General features: G+C 43.4%; 1 protein-coding gene across 4 annotated transcripts in view; it reads right to left on the minus strand.

Moving 5' to 3' along the window:
- Positions 1-440: 440 nt before the first annotated feature.
- The window catches only part of LOC135385489 (beta-1,4-N-acetylgalactosaminyltransferase bre-4-like), an 89265-nt gene continuing 69904 nt past the window's right edge, over positions 441-19801 (minus strand). For all 4 annotated transcript variants that reach the window (XM_064614831.1, XM_064614829.1, XM_064614830.1 and 1 more), the window contains exon 9: positions 441-713. In XM_064614831.1, coding sequence (XP_064470901.1) covers positions 527-713 — 187 coding nt within the window. In that variant the 3' untranslated portion in view covers positions 441-526. The remainder of the gene's footprint in view (positions 714-19801) is intronic.

Here is a 19801-nt window from a genome sequence, read left to right on the forward strand (position 1 = left end):
CAATTACTTTCGATTACGCTTTAGTTACCGAGGTAATCTTGAATTTAATGAATTTCCCTTTAACTACGTGGACTTGCTTCAATTACTTTCAATTTCCCTTTAATTACATTTAATTACCGTTAATTACCTCTCACTACCTTTAATTACTCTTACCTCTTGCTCTTAATTACCTTCAACTACTTCGATTTCAAATCATTTATCCCCATTTGCATTAACCCTCATATATACCCTATACATGTCCGTATATACCTCTGCTTCACTATCTCTCTCTCACACACACGCTGCCCTACGTGTAATATATTTAATAATATTTCACATGCAATAGCACATACACTAAAGCACGCACGCTAATACTTCTTTGCGATCAGCATATGATATTGATTCAGATTAATTAGCCTTGTGAATCTACAACACTATTCTTCTTGGGTTTCAGGTGGATATGTTCTTTTTAAAAAGAGTTTATTATCCCTTTCATTCTGTCACTGTTAAATCACTCATTCCGTTCGCTCTCTCCGTTCGTCTCTTTTTATGGTTTCTTTGTAGTATAGTGACCGGTGTAGATGGGAATGTCCGTTCTACGAGTCTGATTATATAACAGGTCAACCAGAACCCACGTGTACAGTTTATAATGCTCCAACTGAAGCCTCTTGTACTTCAGACTGTTGAGCCCATCTGTTTTGGCCCTGGCTACCCCGTCATACAGCGCGTTATGCCTGAAACGAAAGGAAGTGGCACATGAGTTTGATGTGTTTGTAACGTAGTACTGGGCCTCTTGGTATTATATTACATCTAAAAGCACTAAAACCACAAGGACGCTAACTGTTTTCTCTCGTCCATGTGGTTTTATATTTGCAATGTATATACGTGTATCACAACTATCAGAGATGGACGGTCATATTCTAGCAGTTTGTACAGTGATGGACAGTGGTCAATTGGAATCTTTAGAGGTACTACCGCATTCGGAGACATGGGTCGGAGACAGTTAGAGACTGCATGGCACCATTGGATATTGCATCTTGCCTTTTTTTTTTCAGCTGAGAAAATAAACAAACCTTTTTTTTTTTCGATCACGCAACCTCTGAGAAAACGAACGATGACATCATCGTGACGCAGGAGAATTAGACCAATGGATGTGCGGCGAAGCGCGCCTTCATCGTCTCTCCGACATATAACCTGCTTGGGGGGTACCCGAAATCCCCCATTAAGAATAAACCGCTTAAAAAATGCATGGTTGAAAATGAATCTCCAAAAATAAACAGCTTAATTACTATCTTCGTTTAGAGATCACCGTTTAAGAATCCACCATTAAAAATAAACTGTTTCAAAATCCCCTCATCATCCAGCGCTGAGGCGGATTGATTGCATTCTGCGTCGGGTTAGATCAGGTTACGTTAGGTTAATTTTGTTGAAGTTGGGGTTAGTTTGGGACAGCTTAGGCTAGTTTGGCCCTGTGAGCTTAGTTAAGTCCCTCGTTTGCAGTTCACCTTGCTCTGGGCAGAGCAGGCATGAGGAGGGTTACGCTAATAAATCCTAAGCGGGACACTTTCTCTAAGTGGGTTGTCCATTGCACTCACGGCCATACCAGGCGACTGTAGCAACCGTATAGGGCAGACGTGGGGGATTCTGAAAAGATTTATTTTTAACGATATATTCTGAACCGTGGATTTCTTACCGTTTTTATTTACTCGGGGATATGTCAGCGATTATTTTGTGCGTTGATTTTTAAGCGTATATTGTGGGAGGTTTATTTCTAACAGCGGCTGTTTACGCGTTTATTTGTGAAAGGTTATTTTTAATGGTTTCGAACGGGATACACCCCACAAATGTAAGGACAAGGATGCAAGCGAAAACGGGAAGGAGCAATCATCGTCAGTCTTCCCGTAGAGGCAGAAGGATTGCGCGTTCCGCACTTTTGTACCTCGTGTTTTGCCGACGTAGCCTGCGACGGAGCGGATTTATTATCGGGCTAGCCCGCTAGCTGCAAAGAAAGCGGCTGTAGCCCGACTGTGTGCAAATTGTTCCGAGGGCGAACGGTAACCACCACATGCAGGTGAGCGTTTGCTATAGGTACGCCTGTGTGAAATAGGAATAGAGAAAATAAGGTATAGTGATAGAGTGGAATCCTCGAAGCCTGCGAGCTCCCTGATTTTAAATCACATCTACAACAGTAGAACAGTAGAAAGTTCCCCTCACAGCTGTATGCGAACACTGCATGCATGTTGCACATCACGTTAACGGATACACCATCTATCGATCTCATCAATCTCTTCTGAGAGCAGAACAGCACTACGTTCGTAATGATCTCGTTGGTGCGCCCATAGGATCAGTGAGTCATCGATCTTATGATTATGTCACCTACAGGATCCGCTTTGGGCCCAAGCTATTAACTGCCGTCAGTTTATACTCGAATATACGTCCCGTGGTACATGTTCCGTGGCGTGACCTAGAAGGCACACTTGATTCGCTGGATGCCCCGACGCTCGTGCTGAGTGACTTCAATGCTCATCCTGCGGCCTGGGGAAGCCGATGGATGTTGGAAGCAATGTAGAAGCATCACATGTGCCTACTGAACAATCGCAAGCCAACTTATATGCGATCACTAACGTCACTCGATGTCTAGGACCTTTCATGTTTCTCAGCGGACATAATTCGCCACTTGTCCTGTGCTACGGATGTCAACACCACAGGTAGCGACCATTTCCCTGTATATATTTTGCAGGATAGACTATCCCTCTCAGGAACTACTGGACTGATTTGTTTCACGAACTGGAGACTCTTTTGTGAAGGCCTCAGAAGGCATGTGCACATCGGTATGTCACCAGAGGCTCTCTCGCAAGCAATTAGTCGCGGCATTCAGGACGCGCTGGTCACGGCTAAAAGTGTGACAGGACAACTCGCTCATTCTCCACCAATTAGCTACCTTAGGGCGTTACGTCGCCGAGCAGAAAGAACAGCTCGTACGACAGGGCAACATGCCGACATTCTGGCGTACCGTCGGATGAAAGCTTACGTAACACGGTAACGTATGAAAGAAGACCGGAAGCTTTGGTGCAAGCTTTGTCAACACCTTTCACTGGTAACGGTGAAAGGTGTTGACAAAGCTTATAAAAATGAGTTTTAAATTTGATGAGCATCTTGTTGACTCATTTTTGTGTCATCAGAAACTCAAAAGAATGTCAATGCGAATTGAATGTGCTCCAAAGGAACTGAATAGAGTGTTTATTCCCCGATGCTCAACACATACCCTACTGCAGGATTGCCTTTGCTTTTCTGTCATGGTTTAACAGTGTCAGAGGGGAAAGAGGACATCAATGGGGTATTCTATTGAACGTTATTCAATGCAATATATGTTTAGTGCCTTTTATTTGCTAATCTCTTTCAGTTTAACCTTCATCATCCATTCTGACTAATTGACTGATTGAGAGATAAAAATATGGAGAGTGAGAACCGACAAAGTCGGGTCAGGCAACTCCAGGACACATGAATAGAAAAGAAAACTGTTCTTTTCGATGTCTCCTCGTCATGGGGGGTCCCCAAAATCCACGATTTAGAATAAACGCTTAAAGAATAAAACATTCAAGAATAATCCGCTTAAAAAAATACACGGTTAAAAATATATCTCCTAAAATAAACCGATTACTATCCACGCTTAGAGACCACCGTTTAATAATGCACCATTAAAAATAAACTGTTTCAAAATCCCCTCACCATCTAGCACGGAGGCGGACTCATTGCAATTTGCGCCGGGTAAGATCAGGTTATGTTATGTTAGGTTAGGTTAAGTTAGGTGTCGGTTAGTTTGGGATAGTTTAGGCTAGTTTGGTCCTGTGAGGTTAGTTTAAGCCCCTTGCTTGCAGTTCACCTTGATTTGGGCCATACCACATGACTCTGGCAACTGTAGGGTGGATTTCGTGGATTTTTAACGATATATTCTTAACCGTGGATTCCTTAGCGTTTTTATTTAAACGGGGATATTTCGGAGATTATTTTGGTGCGTTGATTTTTAAGCATATATTCTGGGAGATATATTTTTGACAGTTGGTACTTACGCGTTTATTTTTGAAAGATTATTTTTAATAGTGTCAAACGGGATACACCCCTCGTCATCATCCATTTCCATGTGACTCGTGCCCGTGTTTTCTGTTCTGTGTGACAGTTTTCTGACTCATTGTGACAGTTTTGTCAAAACGTCAACTTATCGTTTTAGGCTTTTCAAGCACCGCAAAATTCAGAAACGCAACGGAGTATTTACACTAGTAAAATGTTAATTTACATGATGATTGCAATGGGAGGTCAAGCAACAGAGAAGGTTGCAACGTATGTGGTTCGCTGTTAACATGTACGGAATGTACTTCGTATCAGGTTGTTTATAACTTTTACCACAGTGTTACGGCCCCTTTAATATGTCACATAGACTATCACGGTGTACATAACACTTACAAAAATGTATTATGCGAGTGCAACTTGGCTTTCTTATTTTAAGATGCTGTAGTTTTCGTCTTTAGTTTTCCCTCTCTCGATTCCGAGTTTTCAATTTCGGTTCCGCGTTTCGGGACTCAATTTCTTTCCGACGGGAGGCAGCGACGAGCAAACAACGCACCATTTATCCAATGCGTGTAAATATATTGTTTGTTATATCAATTTCAACGTGAAACCAAAGTATACTGAAGCACAGCGAACGACAATTCAACTCAGAATAATCAAATTCAATAATATAATCAATATTTGTAGTAAACTAAACAGGCAACCATGAGTTGGCTGTTCAGCAAACAGCTCCATCAGATGGCTTTTTTACGTATATCTAGCCGCTAGCCAATCCAGTAGCACTCGTGGTGTTGGTGTTGCTTGTTGACCATTGGCAGTCCGTACCACCCGTACCCGTGACCACAAAGGGGCACCCGACCTGATCCCGTCTCAGTTGACAAAAGTTTAGCCCTGCCCGACCCGTACTCGAGGCAGCGAAGTGTTACCCGACCCAGCCCAACCCGGCTCTCGGAAAGTTGAGCCCAACCCGACCCGTATCGGAGGCCCGTTGTTACCCGTCGCAAGCCGGACGCACTTCAGGAAGTATGTTCTGTTTTATAATGTTGGCTACATCGGCGACGTTCTCGATACGGTGGTCGGGTATTGAATATCGCGACCATCTACTTATTTCGCGATAGCGGGTCCAACCGAAATCAGAGCATTTGCAACGTCCATTAAACCAACTCCATTAACCACTTCAAGTGGCCGAATGTCTTTTGCACAGAAGTGCACACAAGCTGTTGTCAGGCTTTCCTTAACCGAATTGGAGATGGGACTTCCTTTCCTTGAAAAGTGCGTTATACTTGAATTCTGTACATTCTGCTTATACTTGTGTCTGTCCACATGCAACGTTCAGTTCTTCGCTGAATTGTCACACCAAAAAAGCTTCGCATGAACCGCACTGCACATGTCGTCCCGGTTCATTGTTGTCGCTATCAACTACGAGGAAGAAACTCTCCCACGCCACACATGCTTTGCTGTTCTCCTCCACAATCTCCAGCAGTCCAGCATAAAGTTTATCACGCAGATTCTTGTCTGCTCCGCTACTTGCCATGTTTCGGCCGAATAAAGAACACTTAATTTCCCGCGTCAACTTGCACCGGCGGTACGACGCATCGACGCCGATTTCCCGCGCGCTGCGAAAGACGCGGAATAGAGCTTCTGCGCTCCGCCTTCTGCGCAGTTCACAAGGGTATGTGGTTTATGGGGTATGGGTGCACCGTACTCAATTTTCGTTTCGATTGAAGCAGCCTTTAATCAATAACGTGAAAGAAGAGCTTACTGAACCTCGAGCCCGACTCAGGTTCCAAAACGCTCGTGCCTGTGGTCAAAGCTACCATGTAGCCCGATCGCGGCCAGTGGGCCGGGCTCGGTCTTTCCTGCGACCCCTAGAGGGTCTTTCCTGCGAGAGCCCTAGTGGGAATCACAATGACCGACTTTATGATTACAACTGGTCTCTGTAGATGTACTCGGTTGAATGACTGTGAACCGAATGACGGAAGATGCGCGCGACTACCAGATGCATAGTGACCTGTGAGTGTCGTCGTCATCGTCTTCAATGCAAGTGCCCTTTCAGAAAGCAAATAGGGTTTGTACAACGTATGTCCCTTCGACGACACAGTCATTGGGCTTCGCTTGCTCGCACAGGGACACGCCGTCAACGCCTTGTTGGAACGTTGTAAATGTGTTTTGGAAACAAAGAACTTCTGCTCCTGCGGATTACCTTGACTTCATTGAGTATTATTTATGTCCGGATATGCGGTTTTCGCTTATATTTCTATGAGCCGTCAAAGATTGTGGTGCGTATACTCGCATCATGTCACGCAAGCCGTACATGTTGACAAAGAAAATAAACTTACAGACGCGGCTGTCACGATATTGCGATAACAACTTTTGTAAGGCCTTGTTTCCTTCTACTTTTTTTTTTCACCCTGCACCTGCACCAAGTTTTCCCAGGCAAGTGTCGCGTACATTAATAACAGCTTCGCATCTCCCCTGGCCCAGGAACCAAGGTTAGTTAATATACAGTGTTGTGCAATATAAAGGAACACTATACATTATCTCAAATTATGTATCCAGCATTATTTGTACACATTATTTATGTGATTTTTTATGACTTAATTGTAAATAGAATGTACACATGTTGCATGTTTCGTGTTTTCTGTGTTTTGGTAACCTTATTAGCATTTAAAATTATTTGTCTTCAGGATGTCAACAAAAACACATCCACAATTGTATTTCAACTGAAGGTAAATAGAAATGCAACACATTTACACACGACAGGGGCTCAACAGAATTTCAGAACCTACGCGGTGGGCACTTTGGGCGTATCGAGTTTGAAACCCTTAAAAATGACCTTTCGAAAATAAACGTGTAAGTAGCCACTGTTCAGAATAAATCTCCCAAAATATACGCATAAAAATCAACGCTCATTATCCCGGTGTCAATAAAAACGTTAAGGAATCCAAAGTTAAGAATATCTCGCTAAAAATAAATGGTTTCAAAATCACCCCGGATCCACTCTATGGTACAGTTACGTAGTATGGTCACGAGTGAAATGGACAGTCCGCTTCGAAAAAGTGTCCCGAAGTCGGCGAATTTCGTTGGGCTCCTAGCATGACTATACTACGTAGTTCAATACTTCGTACTTGAAACAACCGTGCTCCACTCGAACGTCAGTGTAAAGCGAACTGAGGACACAAGCACGAACGAACGAGCGCTCAGTACTGTCACACTTCCTATGAATGCTCTGTCAAGCGAAATAACGGCAGACATGCATATAATGCTAGCCTACCTACACCAGAAAAGGAAACGTAGCAAAATCACACACACGGAAAAAAAACATGGCGGCCATGGCAGGCCAATATGTAGGGGGTGAGTGCCAACGAGGGCAAAACTACCAATGTAAGCTGCATCGTACTGTGATGCTCTGCGTGGAGATACATACGTATTACTCCGCTGTCGTGTTGTGTGCTACGCTATATATTTGTAAACAGTTTATTTTTAACGATAAACTTTTAAACAACTTATTTTTAACGATATATTTTTCGTGTTGGATTCTTCAGCGATTGTTTTTTCGTCGGGAATTTTTATTAATGTAAGCCCCCGCTACTTTTCAAAAGCTGTCAATAGCTTTGGCTCATATATAATAGCAATAGCATCAACAGCTTTGGCAATAAATAAGTTATTTTTTTTAAATAGAAAGTCAAGAGGGTCCATTGAGGCAGTTCATTAGGGTTTCAACAGAACCTCACCAGGAATTTTTATAGAGGTTGACTCGGCCTCAAAAATCTGGAGAACAATCCGATCTCTGAAGGAGGCGCCCCCTCAAAAGAATCCTCTCGCAGCCTTGGCTATCGTTAAGGGTGTAGACAAAAACACGCTACTAACGGACTTTTTGACCATAAACCAGGCAACATCCAATGGCCCTCTCAACTTGCGAATCCGAATATGTCGCCCTGACAAAAGCAATGAAGCAGGGGAAATGGCTGAAATCCTTCATGGATGAACTCGGTTTCAGACAGTATTGCACTGGGGAGGTGCAACTCTCCTGCGATAATCAATCGGCGACTAAGCTAATTGATAATCCCATCCATCATCAACGGTCTAAACATATCCAACTGCGTTACCTGTAAGCGAGAAACGAAGTTGAGAACAAGAGTTCGAGGTGTCTTACATGCCAACTACCATGATAGCGGACTCCTTGACCAAACCTGTTCCCAGGGACAAGAACTCCTCCTGCGCAAGAGGCTTCGGCCTTGGCGTTACTTAGCGTCAACACATGCTTATCATCAGCTGGCTTGGGGGGTGGGGATTTTGTTGCCGTTCTCACCAGCTGATGTCCGAGAACACAGGGGTGACTTCGACTTCTTCTCTAGTGACTAATAAAAACAGCTGATTGTCACGGGGCACGCGATGACACAAGGTCATTCTGCCCGCAGCCTCAGAACGGTAATGATGCCTCTTGTCTGACTTTGGTCCTGTCTCATCATTCTCATCATTATGTCGTCCTAACAACACCGGCGGCTAGCTCGACGACTCCGGCACACAGCAATCTTGTCCAAAGTTTGACAGCTGAAATCCCCCCCAAGCCTGGCCCAGTCCACCTAGAGATGCGAAGCCCCGAAAAACCCCCCGGAAATTATGGGGTTTCCTTTCCTTTTTCTTCGGGTTTTTCCTTGTCTCCGGGAAAATTGCCCAAAATTTCTAGGCGACAAAATTCAAAAATATAAAGTTTCGTGCTGCCTTTGATGCGTTCTAACCCGCCAACAGTGCCTTAGATGCCTCTGTGGCGGCCCGTGGACGACGACGACGCGCCTCTGCTGACGCGCTCTACTGCGCCTGGCAGCCGGGTCTACCGGCACCGTCCTAACGTGAGGCCACGACCATCTGCCCGCTGGGACACTCCATCATCGCCGGTCAAGACTCATGTAGAGGAACGCCACCTCCTCTACATTTGGTGACCCGAACAACGAACAAGATGATCGGCGCAATTCGGCCATTCATCACGCTAAATTTTTCAGCAAACCAGCAGCGAACCACCTCCTGGCAGACAGGTCGCACCGGGACCCTAGTTTCACGGGGGACACGCAGGGGGAACACAGGAAGTTCAATTTCCCGCCTCCACCTGCTTCACGATGGTCCTCCCCGGCACTCCTCTGGCGACAAACAGCATCCACGCTTACGTACCGGTCGCTGTGCTGTCGCCCACTCAGCAACGCACTCACCCAGCAACAATCCGCTCTCAGCAACGATCACTCAACGCACTTACTCAGCAACACTCAGCAACAAGCAACGCAGCAACGATCACTCAACGCCACACAACGCACTCAGCGCTGCTCAACACAATCAGCAATCACTCAATCATACAAGCAGTCAAGCACTCAGCAATTCAGGGTGTGGAACCGAAACGTTTTTCGTTCCGGTTTTCGTTCCGGTTCTATCATAAAATGGCCGGTACCGGTTGTGCTCCGGAGCAAAAAAAAAATAAAAAATAACTGTTCATACCGGTTTTAACCGGTTCCGCTTCTCGTGGACATATTCATTCCCATACATGTCTATTCCGCATATATGGTAGTTAATATTAATAAGCAGCAGTGAAATTGGTAGCTCCTGGTTCCTGTAGGTGACTCTCAGTTCAAATAGGCTTTCTCGTTTCTTGAAGCGCATGATATAGACAGACTTGTTTGTCGTGATGTCATACATAAAGTACTTTCTTGCTGGATTGGTGCGATCGCGTCCCATCCGAATGTCTCTTCCTGCTGCCTAGCCAGGAAGCACCACCGCACGACTACGCCGCAAATCGAGGAACACCTTCACTCACAAACGCGCTCGACGGATCTGTTTTCTTTTCGTGTCCCGTCCACAAAAGAGGCGCAAAGTCGCACGCGCTTGCCCTCGCGGATACCTAAATGTATACAACTTCGCTGCTCTCAGACAAGGGACGCGTTGCGCGCCATTACCGATAGAGAAGCCGTTACGCATCCCTCGTGGGTCGTTGTTTAGTTGAGGAGAGTCTGAGCGGATGAAACTCAAACGAACACTGCGGCACATTGGTAGAGAGTCACAGCAGGTCACACGTACCTCTAAGTCTATGTGCGCGAACGATAAAACTTTACAAAGGGAGCCTAAGGGTCATAGTATACCGACGTACATTCCACCGTAACCGCAACCCTCGTAAAGACACATGACAAAAGACCAATTGACACCTATACCCCTTCTCACTATATATAGTGAGAAGAGTGCATGCCTGATCAACTCTGCATGTTTACGCATTCGATAATTGCATTGTTTTCAAATTATAGGTCATTCTTTTAATTTTGTACGTGCGCACTAAACACGCGTGTACACGGTATTTGGGAGAAGAGTGGATGGCTGATTAACTTTGCACGTTTACGCTCCCGATAACTGTATTGTTTTCAAATTAGAGGTCATTCTTTGAATTTTGTACGTGCGGATTACACACGCGTTTATACGGTATTTGGGAGAAGAGTGGATGCCTGATCAACTTTGCATGTTTACGATTTCGATAATTGCATTGCTTTCAAATTATAGGTCATTCTTTGAGTTTTGTACGTGCGGATTACACACGCGTTTATACGGTATTTGGGACAAGAGTGGATGCCTGATGAACTTTGCATGTTTACGCTTTCGATCATTGCATTGTTCTCAAATTATAGGTAATTCTTTTAATTTTGTATGTGCGGACTAAACATGCGTTTATACGGTATTTGGGAGAAGAGTGCATGCCTGATCAACTCTGCATGTTTACGCATTCGATAATTGCATTCTTTCAAATTATAGGTTATTCTTTTAATTTTGTACATGCGGACTAAACATGCGTTTATACGGTATTTGGGAGAAGAGTGGATGGCTGATCAACTTTGCACGTTTACGCATTCAATAATTGCATTGTTTTCAAATTAGAGGTCATTCTTTGAATTTTGTACGTGTGGATTACACACGCGTTTATACGGTATTTGGGAGAAGAGTGGATGCCTGATCAACTTTGCATGTTTACGATTTCGATAATTGCATTGCTTTCAAATTATAGGTCATTCTTTCAATTTTGTACGTGCAGATTACACACGCGTTTATACGGTATTTGGGACAAGAGTGGATGCCTGATGAACTTTGCATGTTTACGCTTTCGATCATTGCATTGTTCTCAAATTATAGGTAATTCTTTTAATTTTGTATGTGTGGACTAAACATGCGTTTATACGGTATGTGGGAGAAGAGTGCATGCCTGATCAACTCTGCATGTTTACGCATTCTATAATTGCATTCTTTCAAATTATAGGTTATTCTTTTAATTTTGTACATGCGGACTAAACATGCGTTTATACGGTATTTGGGAGAAGAATGGATGGCTGATCAACTTTGCACGTTTACGCATTCGATAACTGCATTGTTTTCAAATTAGAGGTCATTCTTTGAATTTTGTACGTGTGGATTACACACGCGTTTATACGGTATTTGGGAGAAGAGTGGATGCCTGATCAACTTTGCATGTTTACGATTTCGATAATTGCATTGCTTTCAAATTATAGGTCATTCTTTGAGTTTTGTACGTGCGGATTACACACGCGTTTATACGGTATTTGGGACAAGAGTGGATGCCTGATGAACTTTGCATGTTTACGCTTTCGATCATTGCATTGTTCTCAAATTATAGGTAATTCTTTTAATTTTGTATGTGCGGACTAAACATGCGTTTATACGGTATTTGGGAGAAGAGTGCATGCCTGATCAACTCTGCATGTTTACGCATTCGATAATTGCATTCTTTCAAATTATAGGTTATTCTTTTAATTTTGTACATGCGGACTAAACATGCGTTTATACGGTATTTGGGAGAAGAGTGGATGGCTGATCAACTTTGCACGTTTACGCATTCAATAATTGCATTGTTTTCAAATTAGAGGTCATTCTTTGAATTTTGTACGTGTGGATTACACACGCGTTTATACGGTATTTGGGAGAAGAGTGGATGCCTGATCAACTTTGCATGTTTACGATTTCGATAATTGCATTGCTTTCAAATTATAGGTCATTCTTTCAATTTTGTACGTGCAGATTACACACGCGTTTATACGGTATTTGGGACAAGAGTGGATGCCTGATGAACTTTGCATGTTTACGCTTTCGATCATTGCATTGTTCTCAAATTATAGGTAATTCTTTTAATTTTGTATGTGTGGACTAAACATGCGTTTATACGGTATGTGGGAGAAGAGTGCATGCCTGATCAACTCTGCATGTTTACGCATTCTATAATTGCATTCTTTCAAATTATAGGTTATTCTTTTAATTTTGTACATGCGGACTAAACATGCGTTTATACGGTATTTGGGAGAAGAATGGATGGCTGATCAACTTTGCACGTTTACGCATTCGATAACTGCATTGTTTTCAAATTAGAGGTCATTCTTTGAATTTTGTACGTGTGGATTACACACGCGTTTATACGGTATTTGGGAGAAGAGTGGATGCCTGATCAACTTTGCATGTTTACGATTTCGATAATTGCATTGCTTTCAAATTATAGGTCATTCTTTGAGTTTTGTACGTGCGGATTACACACGCGTTTATACGGTATTTGGGACAAGAGTGGATGCCTGATGAACTTTGCATGTTTACGCTTTCGATCATTGCATTGTTCTCAAATTATAGGTAATTCTTTTAATTTTGTATGTGCGGACTAAACATGCGTTTATACGGTATTTGGGAGAAGAGTGCATGCCTGATCAACTCTGCATGTTTACGCATTCGATAATTGCATTCTTTCAAATTATAGGTTATTCTTTTAATTTTGTACATGCGGACTAAACATGCGTTTATACGGTATTTGGGAGAAGAGTGGATGGCTGATCAACTTTGCACGTTTACGCATTCAATAATTGCATTGTTTTCAAATTAGAGGTCATTCTTTGAATTTTGTACGTGTGGATTACACACGCGTTTATACGGTATTTGGGAGAAGAGTGGATGCCTGATCAACTTTGCATGTTTACGATTTCGATAATTGCATTGCTTTCAAATTATAGGTCATTCTTTCAATTTTGTACGTGCAGATTACACACGCGTTTATACGGTATTTGGGACAAGAGTGGATGCCTGATGAACTTTGCATGTTTACGCTTTCGATCATTGCATTGTTCTCAAATTATAGGTAATTCTTTTAATTTTGTATGTGTGGACTAAACATGCGTTTATACGGTATGTGGGAGAAGAGTGCATGCCTCATCAACTCTGCATGTTTACGCATTCTATAATTGCATTCTTTCAAATTATAGGTTATTCTTTTAATTTTGTACATGCGGACTAAACATGCGTTTATACGGTATTTGGGAGAAGAATGGATGGCTGATCAACTTTGCACGTTTACGCATTCGATAACTGCATTGTTTTCAAATTAGAGGTCATTCTTTGAATTTTGTACGTGTGGATTACACACGCGTTTATACGGTATTTGGGAGAAGAGTGGATGCCTGATCAACTTTGCATGTTTACGATTTCGATAATTGCATTGCTTTCAAATTATAGGTCATTCTTTGAGTTTTGTACGTGCGGATTACACACGCGTTTATACGGTATTTGGGACAAGAGTGGATGCCTGATGAACTTTGCATGTTTACGCTTTCGATCATTGCATTGTTCTCAAATTATAGGTAATTCTTTTAATTTTGTATGTGCGGACTAAACATGCGTTTATACGGTATTTGGGAGAAGAGTGCATGCCTGATCAACTCTGCATGTTTACGCATTCGATAATTGCATTCTTTCAAATTATAGGTTATTCTTTTAATTTTGTACATGCGGACTAAACATGCGTTTATACGGTATTTGGGAGAAGAGTGGATGGCTGATCAACTTTGCACGTTTACGCATTCAATAATTGCATTGTTTTCAAATTAGAGGTCATTCTTTGAATTTTGTACGTGTGGATTACACACGCGTTTATACGGTATTTGGGAGAAGAGTGGATGCCTGATCAACTTTGCATGTTTACGATTTCGATAATTGCATTGCTTTCAAATTATAGGTCATTCTTTCAATTTTGTACGTGCAGATTACACACGCGTTTATACGGTATTTGGGACAAGAGTGGATGCCTGATGAACTTTGCATGTTTACGCTTTCGATCATTGCATTGTTCTCAAATTATAGGTAATTCTTTTAATTTTGTATGTGTGGACTAAACATGCGTTTATACGGTATGTGGGAGAAGAGTGCATGCCTGATCAACTCTGCATGTTTACGCATTCTATAATTGCATTCTTTCAAATTATAGGTTATTCTTTTAATTTTGTACATGCGGACTAAACATGCGTTTATACGGTATTTGGGAGAAGAATGGATGGCTGATCAACTTTGCACGTTTACGCATTCGATAACTGCATTGTTTTCAAATTAGAGGTCATTCTTTGAATTTTGTACGTGTGGATTACACACGCGTTTATACGGTATTTGGGAGAAGAGTGGATGCCTGATCAACTTTGCATGTTTACGATTTCGATAATTGCATTGCTTTCAAATTATAGGTCATTCTTTGAGTTTTGTACGTGCGGATTACACACGCGTTTATACGGTATTTGGGACAAGAGTGGATGCCTGATGAACTTTGCATGTTTACGCTTTCGATCATTGCATTGTTCTCAAATTATAGGTAATTCTTTTAATTTTGTATGTGCGGACTAAACATGCGTTTATACGGTATTTGGGAGAAGAGTGCATGCCTGATCAACTCTGCATGTTTACGCATTCGATAATTGCATTCTTTCAAATTATAGGTTATTCTTTTAATTTTGTACATGCGGACTAAACATGCGTTTATACGGTATTTGGGAGAAGAGTGGATGGCTGATCAACTTTGCACGTTTACGCATTCAATAATTGCATTGTTTTCAAATTAGAGGTCATTCTTTGAATTTTGTACGTGTGGATTACACACGCGTTTATACGGTATTTGGGAGAAGAGTGGATGCCTGATCAACTTTGCATGTTTACGATTTCGATAATTGCATTGCTTTCAAATTATAGGTCATTCTTTCAATTTTGTACGTGCAGATTACACACGCGTTTATACGGTATTTGGGACAAGAGTGGATGCCTGATGAACTTTGCATGTTTACGCTTTCGATCATTGCATTGTTCTCAAATTATAGGTAATTCTTTTAATTTTGTATGTGTGGACTAAACATGCGTTTATACGGTATGTGGGAGAAGAGTGCATGCCTGATCAACTCTGCATGTTTACGCATTCTATAATTGCATTCTTTCAAATTATAGGTTATTCTTTTAATTTTGTACATGCGGACTAAACATGCGTTTATACGGTATTTGGGAGAAGAATGGATGGCTGATCAACTTTGCACGTTTACGCATTCGATAACTGCATTGTTTTCAAATTAGAGGTCATTCTTTGAATTTTGTACGTGACAATAGGTCTTTTGGTGGACAATAAAGAGACATGACTTCAAAACACACGACGTCAGTTCCATTCGCCTATTCGTAGTCCAAGCCGGCGAAGTTTTTTCTTGGACCGAAAACCGCTAAATACATTTTTTGGTTTCCCTCCTGAGCGAAAAAAAACGTATAGGGTTTCGTTTCTGTTCCGATGCACACCAAAATAGCGTTTTTTTTTTCTCGGTTTTCGGTTCCCTCCTGGCTCAGCATTCCCATCTCGTCACTAGAACCCGCCCGGATCGCAGTGCTCTTGTTCCTGCCATCCCGCTGCTGCTGCATCAACAGCCACAATCACAAGCCGTGTGTCCAGTCGTGCACCACCAGTCGTCCTCATTCTCCTCTTCATGGTATCGACGCGGACCTCAACCGCATGCACCGCTCCGCGTCTAGGTGGCTTCTGCGAGAGGGACGTCACCTCCCTAACACATCTAATCCGCTCTGTCTGGCTCTGTCTGGCCGCTCCAAGCGATCGCCATCGCGTTCACATAATGTCGGAGTTCTGGCTGGTGGACGGGTTGTGGTAATTACCTATCGCTGAGTAGACAGCAGTCTCATGGGATGCTCTGCCCTGCATTTATGCCTAGAGGATGAACACTTCTAAAGCTTCTAGCTCGTTGTATGCTGTGGTTTGGCCAGCAATGCTACGACTCAATTTTAAATCGAAAAAAGACGTTGTAACCACGTTTGTTTCCATTTCTCCAAATTTTTCGGAAAAAACCCGAACCAAACTTTTTTCGAGCGATTCAAAATTTCCGGAAATTTTGCATCTCTAAGTCCACCGTTATGGGCCGTGACTTCACTCTAATCGAGCCAAAGACAGCCTTTAAGCTTGTGAACGTGCTGCACAAAAAGGAGTACCGGAATCTCCCTTGGGGGTGTTCACGCTCGTCACACACCCCTTGAGATGTTCAGGCTACTCCCCATGTAAGGGTGTTTTCTTGACTCCCTTGCTAAGTATGATCGCTTGGCTCCCCTTCCTGAGGCAGTCCCCTCGACTCCCCTCCCTGAGGGTGTTCGCCTGACAACCTTCTTGCGGGTGTTAACTTGCCTGCCCTACCCAACCATATTGTAGAGAATGCTAAGAAGCTAAGCACTGTTTTCCACTATGCCATTAAGTGATGTTACTTCATTTGACTGTTTTCTTTTTTGTGCAGGTACTGGTCTGTATTGCACCACGTTATAAATACAACACTGCCCTCGCCCCAAAACACAAATAACAAGTTCAGTGCCTCACCGTCTTACTCAAGAATCCAGGTAGCCCCATAGAACTACCCAAGCGGAATATGCCTCAGAAGCCGTCACTCGAACTTCAGTACGATATGACCCAAAAATTGTACAACCCGCTCCTATAGTACAAAGGAGCGAAACACTTTCGTAACGGTGACGAGCAAAGGCCTCATTAACTCAAACTGAATCTGCAGTAACTCCAAGGCACTTATACTTACAAAAGAGATATCCCTTTCTGTCGGACATTGCATTTCTTACTTGACGAGTATTTCGAAGCACATTTTCCCTCGTATGAAACGAGCGATCCGAGTGTCAATTACAATTATAACAACAAAGACCTGCATTGTACAAGCGAGCATATTTATGAGCACAACGCAAGGTATAGGCACCAGCCTTGTTGTAAAGTTGCAGAACTTGTTTGTCGGTACGTAACGTTGGGTACTTTCCAAGGGTATCAGCCAGCAACTTCTTGGTACAGCCAGGACTTGGACAGTCAGGTGAAAAATAAATGGGACCCTCTACAGGGATACAACTACTTCGGCCATGTCAGACAAATGCTTGTTCATCCCCTTTTCCATTATTTGCAGATGTGCCTCGGTAATCTTAGCGAATGCATAAAACTACGACGCTACATTGTTGCGTAGACTGGAAGAACCTCGTCATAACCATTGGGGAGTGAGGCTAGCACCCCTTCATGAAGGGAGTGCACGTAACACCGCATTAAATATGGCTACACAAGGGTGTCGCTGCAACGCCACCTCTGTTCACGAAGGTGTCCGAGCATCATTTGAATCCCTTTTAGATTTTTTTCGTTTTTTCTGAGTGTGCACTACACAACCTTGACCTTCCATCATGTGTATAATACGCCTTGGAAACTGGGATCTCTACCACCTACCTGGACATAGGCACTCACTGTTCCCTTCAGAAAAGCAGGCAAGCCACAAATGCCCTATCTTTCTACCGCCCTGCGAGCCAGACAAGCTGTATGGGACAACTGATGTAAAGAATAGTTTTGCATCGTCTCGACTGGTGGCACAAATAGCAAGGTGTGTTCCGTCACGAAATGGCTGGATTTCGTCGCCACCGAAGCTCCGTAGATCCGTTCTCGACCTACTGTCTACAGTCCAACATGCTCGTGCTCACCGCCGGATCGTCGTATCGATTTTCCTAGACATGAAGCACGCATATGATACAGTCTCGCACATTTGTGTGCTGTACGCCTTACGCTTTTTGGTGTATCCGGTCGACTATTCAGCTGGCTCCAAGAATTCCTTACGGACCGAATTGTCACTGTCCATACATCCCCAGGCCAAAGCACTAAACATCATGTTCCTCAAGGAGACCCCAACGAAGCATTCTGGGTCCGACACTCTTGTTAGAAAGAGGAAGAAGGGACACCTGCATGTGGCATGCGCGTATCGTTAGTTTATTGTTAGGTTGTTAGTTCTAGTTGATTGTTCGACGACATTGCAGCTCCTCTGCATTAAAGCTTTGTTGGGAAACCTGGTCATTTTCCTACATTTTTAGGTGCCGAAACCCAGGAGGCGTCGCCTCATTCGGACCACTGACGAAAGGACTCCAGGAACAGAACAAGAACATGGAACGACTCAAGAAACTTCGAGCCCCAGTTCGTTCCAGTATAACGAAGCTTGCAGAGGACATCCATGATGCATTGCGTCGAACATCTCTGTCCACGAAAGAACTGCAGCTCAAGCTTTCTCAGCTCACTTTGAAGGCATCTCTCCTGGCGGACATGGACCGCGAAATTGCAGCCATTATTGAGACCTGAGACGAATACCTGGAAATTATAGTCCGAGCCATGCTAAGTGCCAACCGGTACCTCTCAAGACACCTGTCAGCGACTCCTGACGGTTACCATGGAACGTCTGGAACAAGCTATTCAGGAAGCTATTCAGGAACGCTTCCTAAGCTTCTAAAACTGCATATTGTACCGTCTTCTGAAGAATTTTCATCACGGCAGTCATTGCGGAATCACTTAGCGTCCGGAATACACGAGAAAGCAGGATCTGGAAAGGACCAGTTTGAGGAGTTTAATGCTGCAGAGTCAGGGGTGAACGAACAAGATACATGCGAGACCAAATCAGGAATAATCGACCAAAGCTTGGATCAGACGTTTTTGACAAGCACGTGTGGTACTCTGGAACTTAGACACAACGCATAATGAAAGGATGGATATTCCGACAACACATGTTAAAACCTGTGCCTCGTCCCAAGATTTCACAGCGACACGGGACTCTGCTCCGTTACAAGGCATGCATCTGCATGACGAACCTATGATAGCAAACACTGTGAGCAGTCCATTGCTTACTGAAGCTATAGCTGCAGGGAAGAAAGAGTCAGATCGAGAGGAAGCAGCATTTTCTGAGAAGGACATCCGATTGCAAGCTGAAGGAAACTGCGCACGTCATACAAGAGAGCTTTGTGAACTCACACCATCCCACCACAAGGATGAATTCGCTCAGTTTGTTCCGCATGATGCCCACTCTCTTCACCCCGTGGAGGATCCTGTTTCACCACAATCCCCACATCTTAATGTGTAACACGGTTACTATTCTACAGAACACGTCCAGACGAGGTTCAGTGTCTGACTACCTCTTCCGTTGACGACATTACGCCTAGACAGCGACTGACGTCTGTCTCGATCGAGCCAGAGATATCGTCCACCGTTCAGTCTTTCGACAAGTTTGCAAAAAGCGTTTGTAGGGTCTCGACGAGCTTTCGCCTACACAGCCAGGCTGTCCGCGTTACCGATACTTATACCACCGGATGCGGAAACAACCGGACAATACCGTGCGTTGTTATGTACTACGCGAGGCCCACCCGCGGCCCGGAGTTTATGTTAGAAAGAGAAAGAGGAAGAAGGGACACCTGCATTTGACATGCGCCTATCGTTAGTTTATTGTTAGGTTGTTAGTTCTAGTTGATTGTTCGACGACATTGCAGCTCTTCTGCATTAAAGCTTTGTCGGGAAACCTGGTCCTTTTCCTACAACTCTTTCATGTGGTAATCGCGATGAGCCTTCGCCGCTGCCTTGGGATCCCAAGAGTGGCTGAAGCTG

This window comes from Ornithodoros turicata, chromosome 2, assembly GCF_037126465.1.
Source record: "Ornithodoros turicata isolate Travis chromosome 2, ASM3712646v1, whole genome shotgun sequence".
NCBI classification, from domain to species: domain Eukaryota; kingdom Metazoa; phylum Arthropoda; class Arachnida; order Ixodida; family Argasidae; genus Ornithodoros; species Ornithodoros turicata.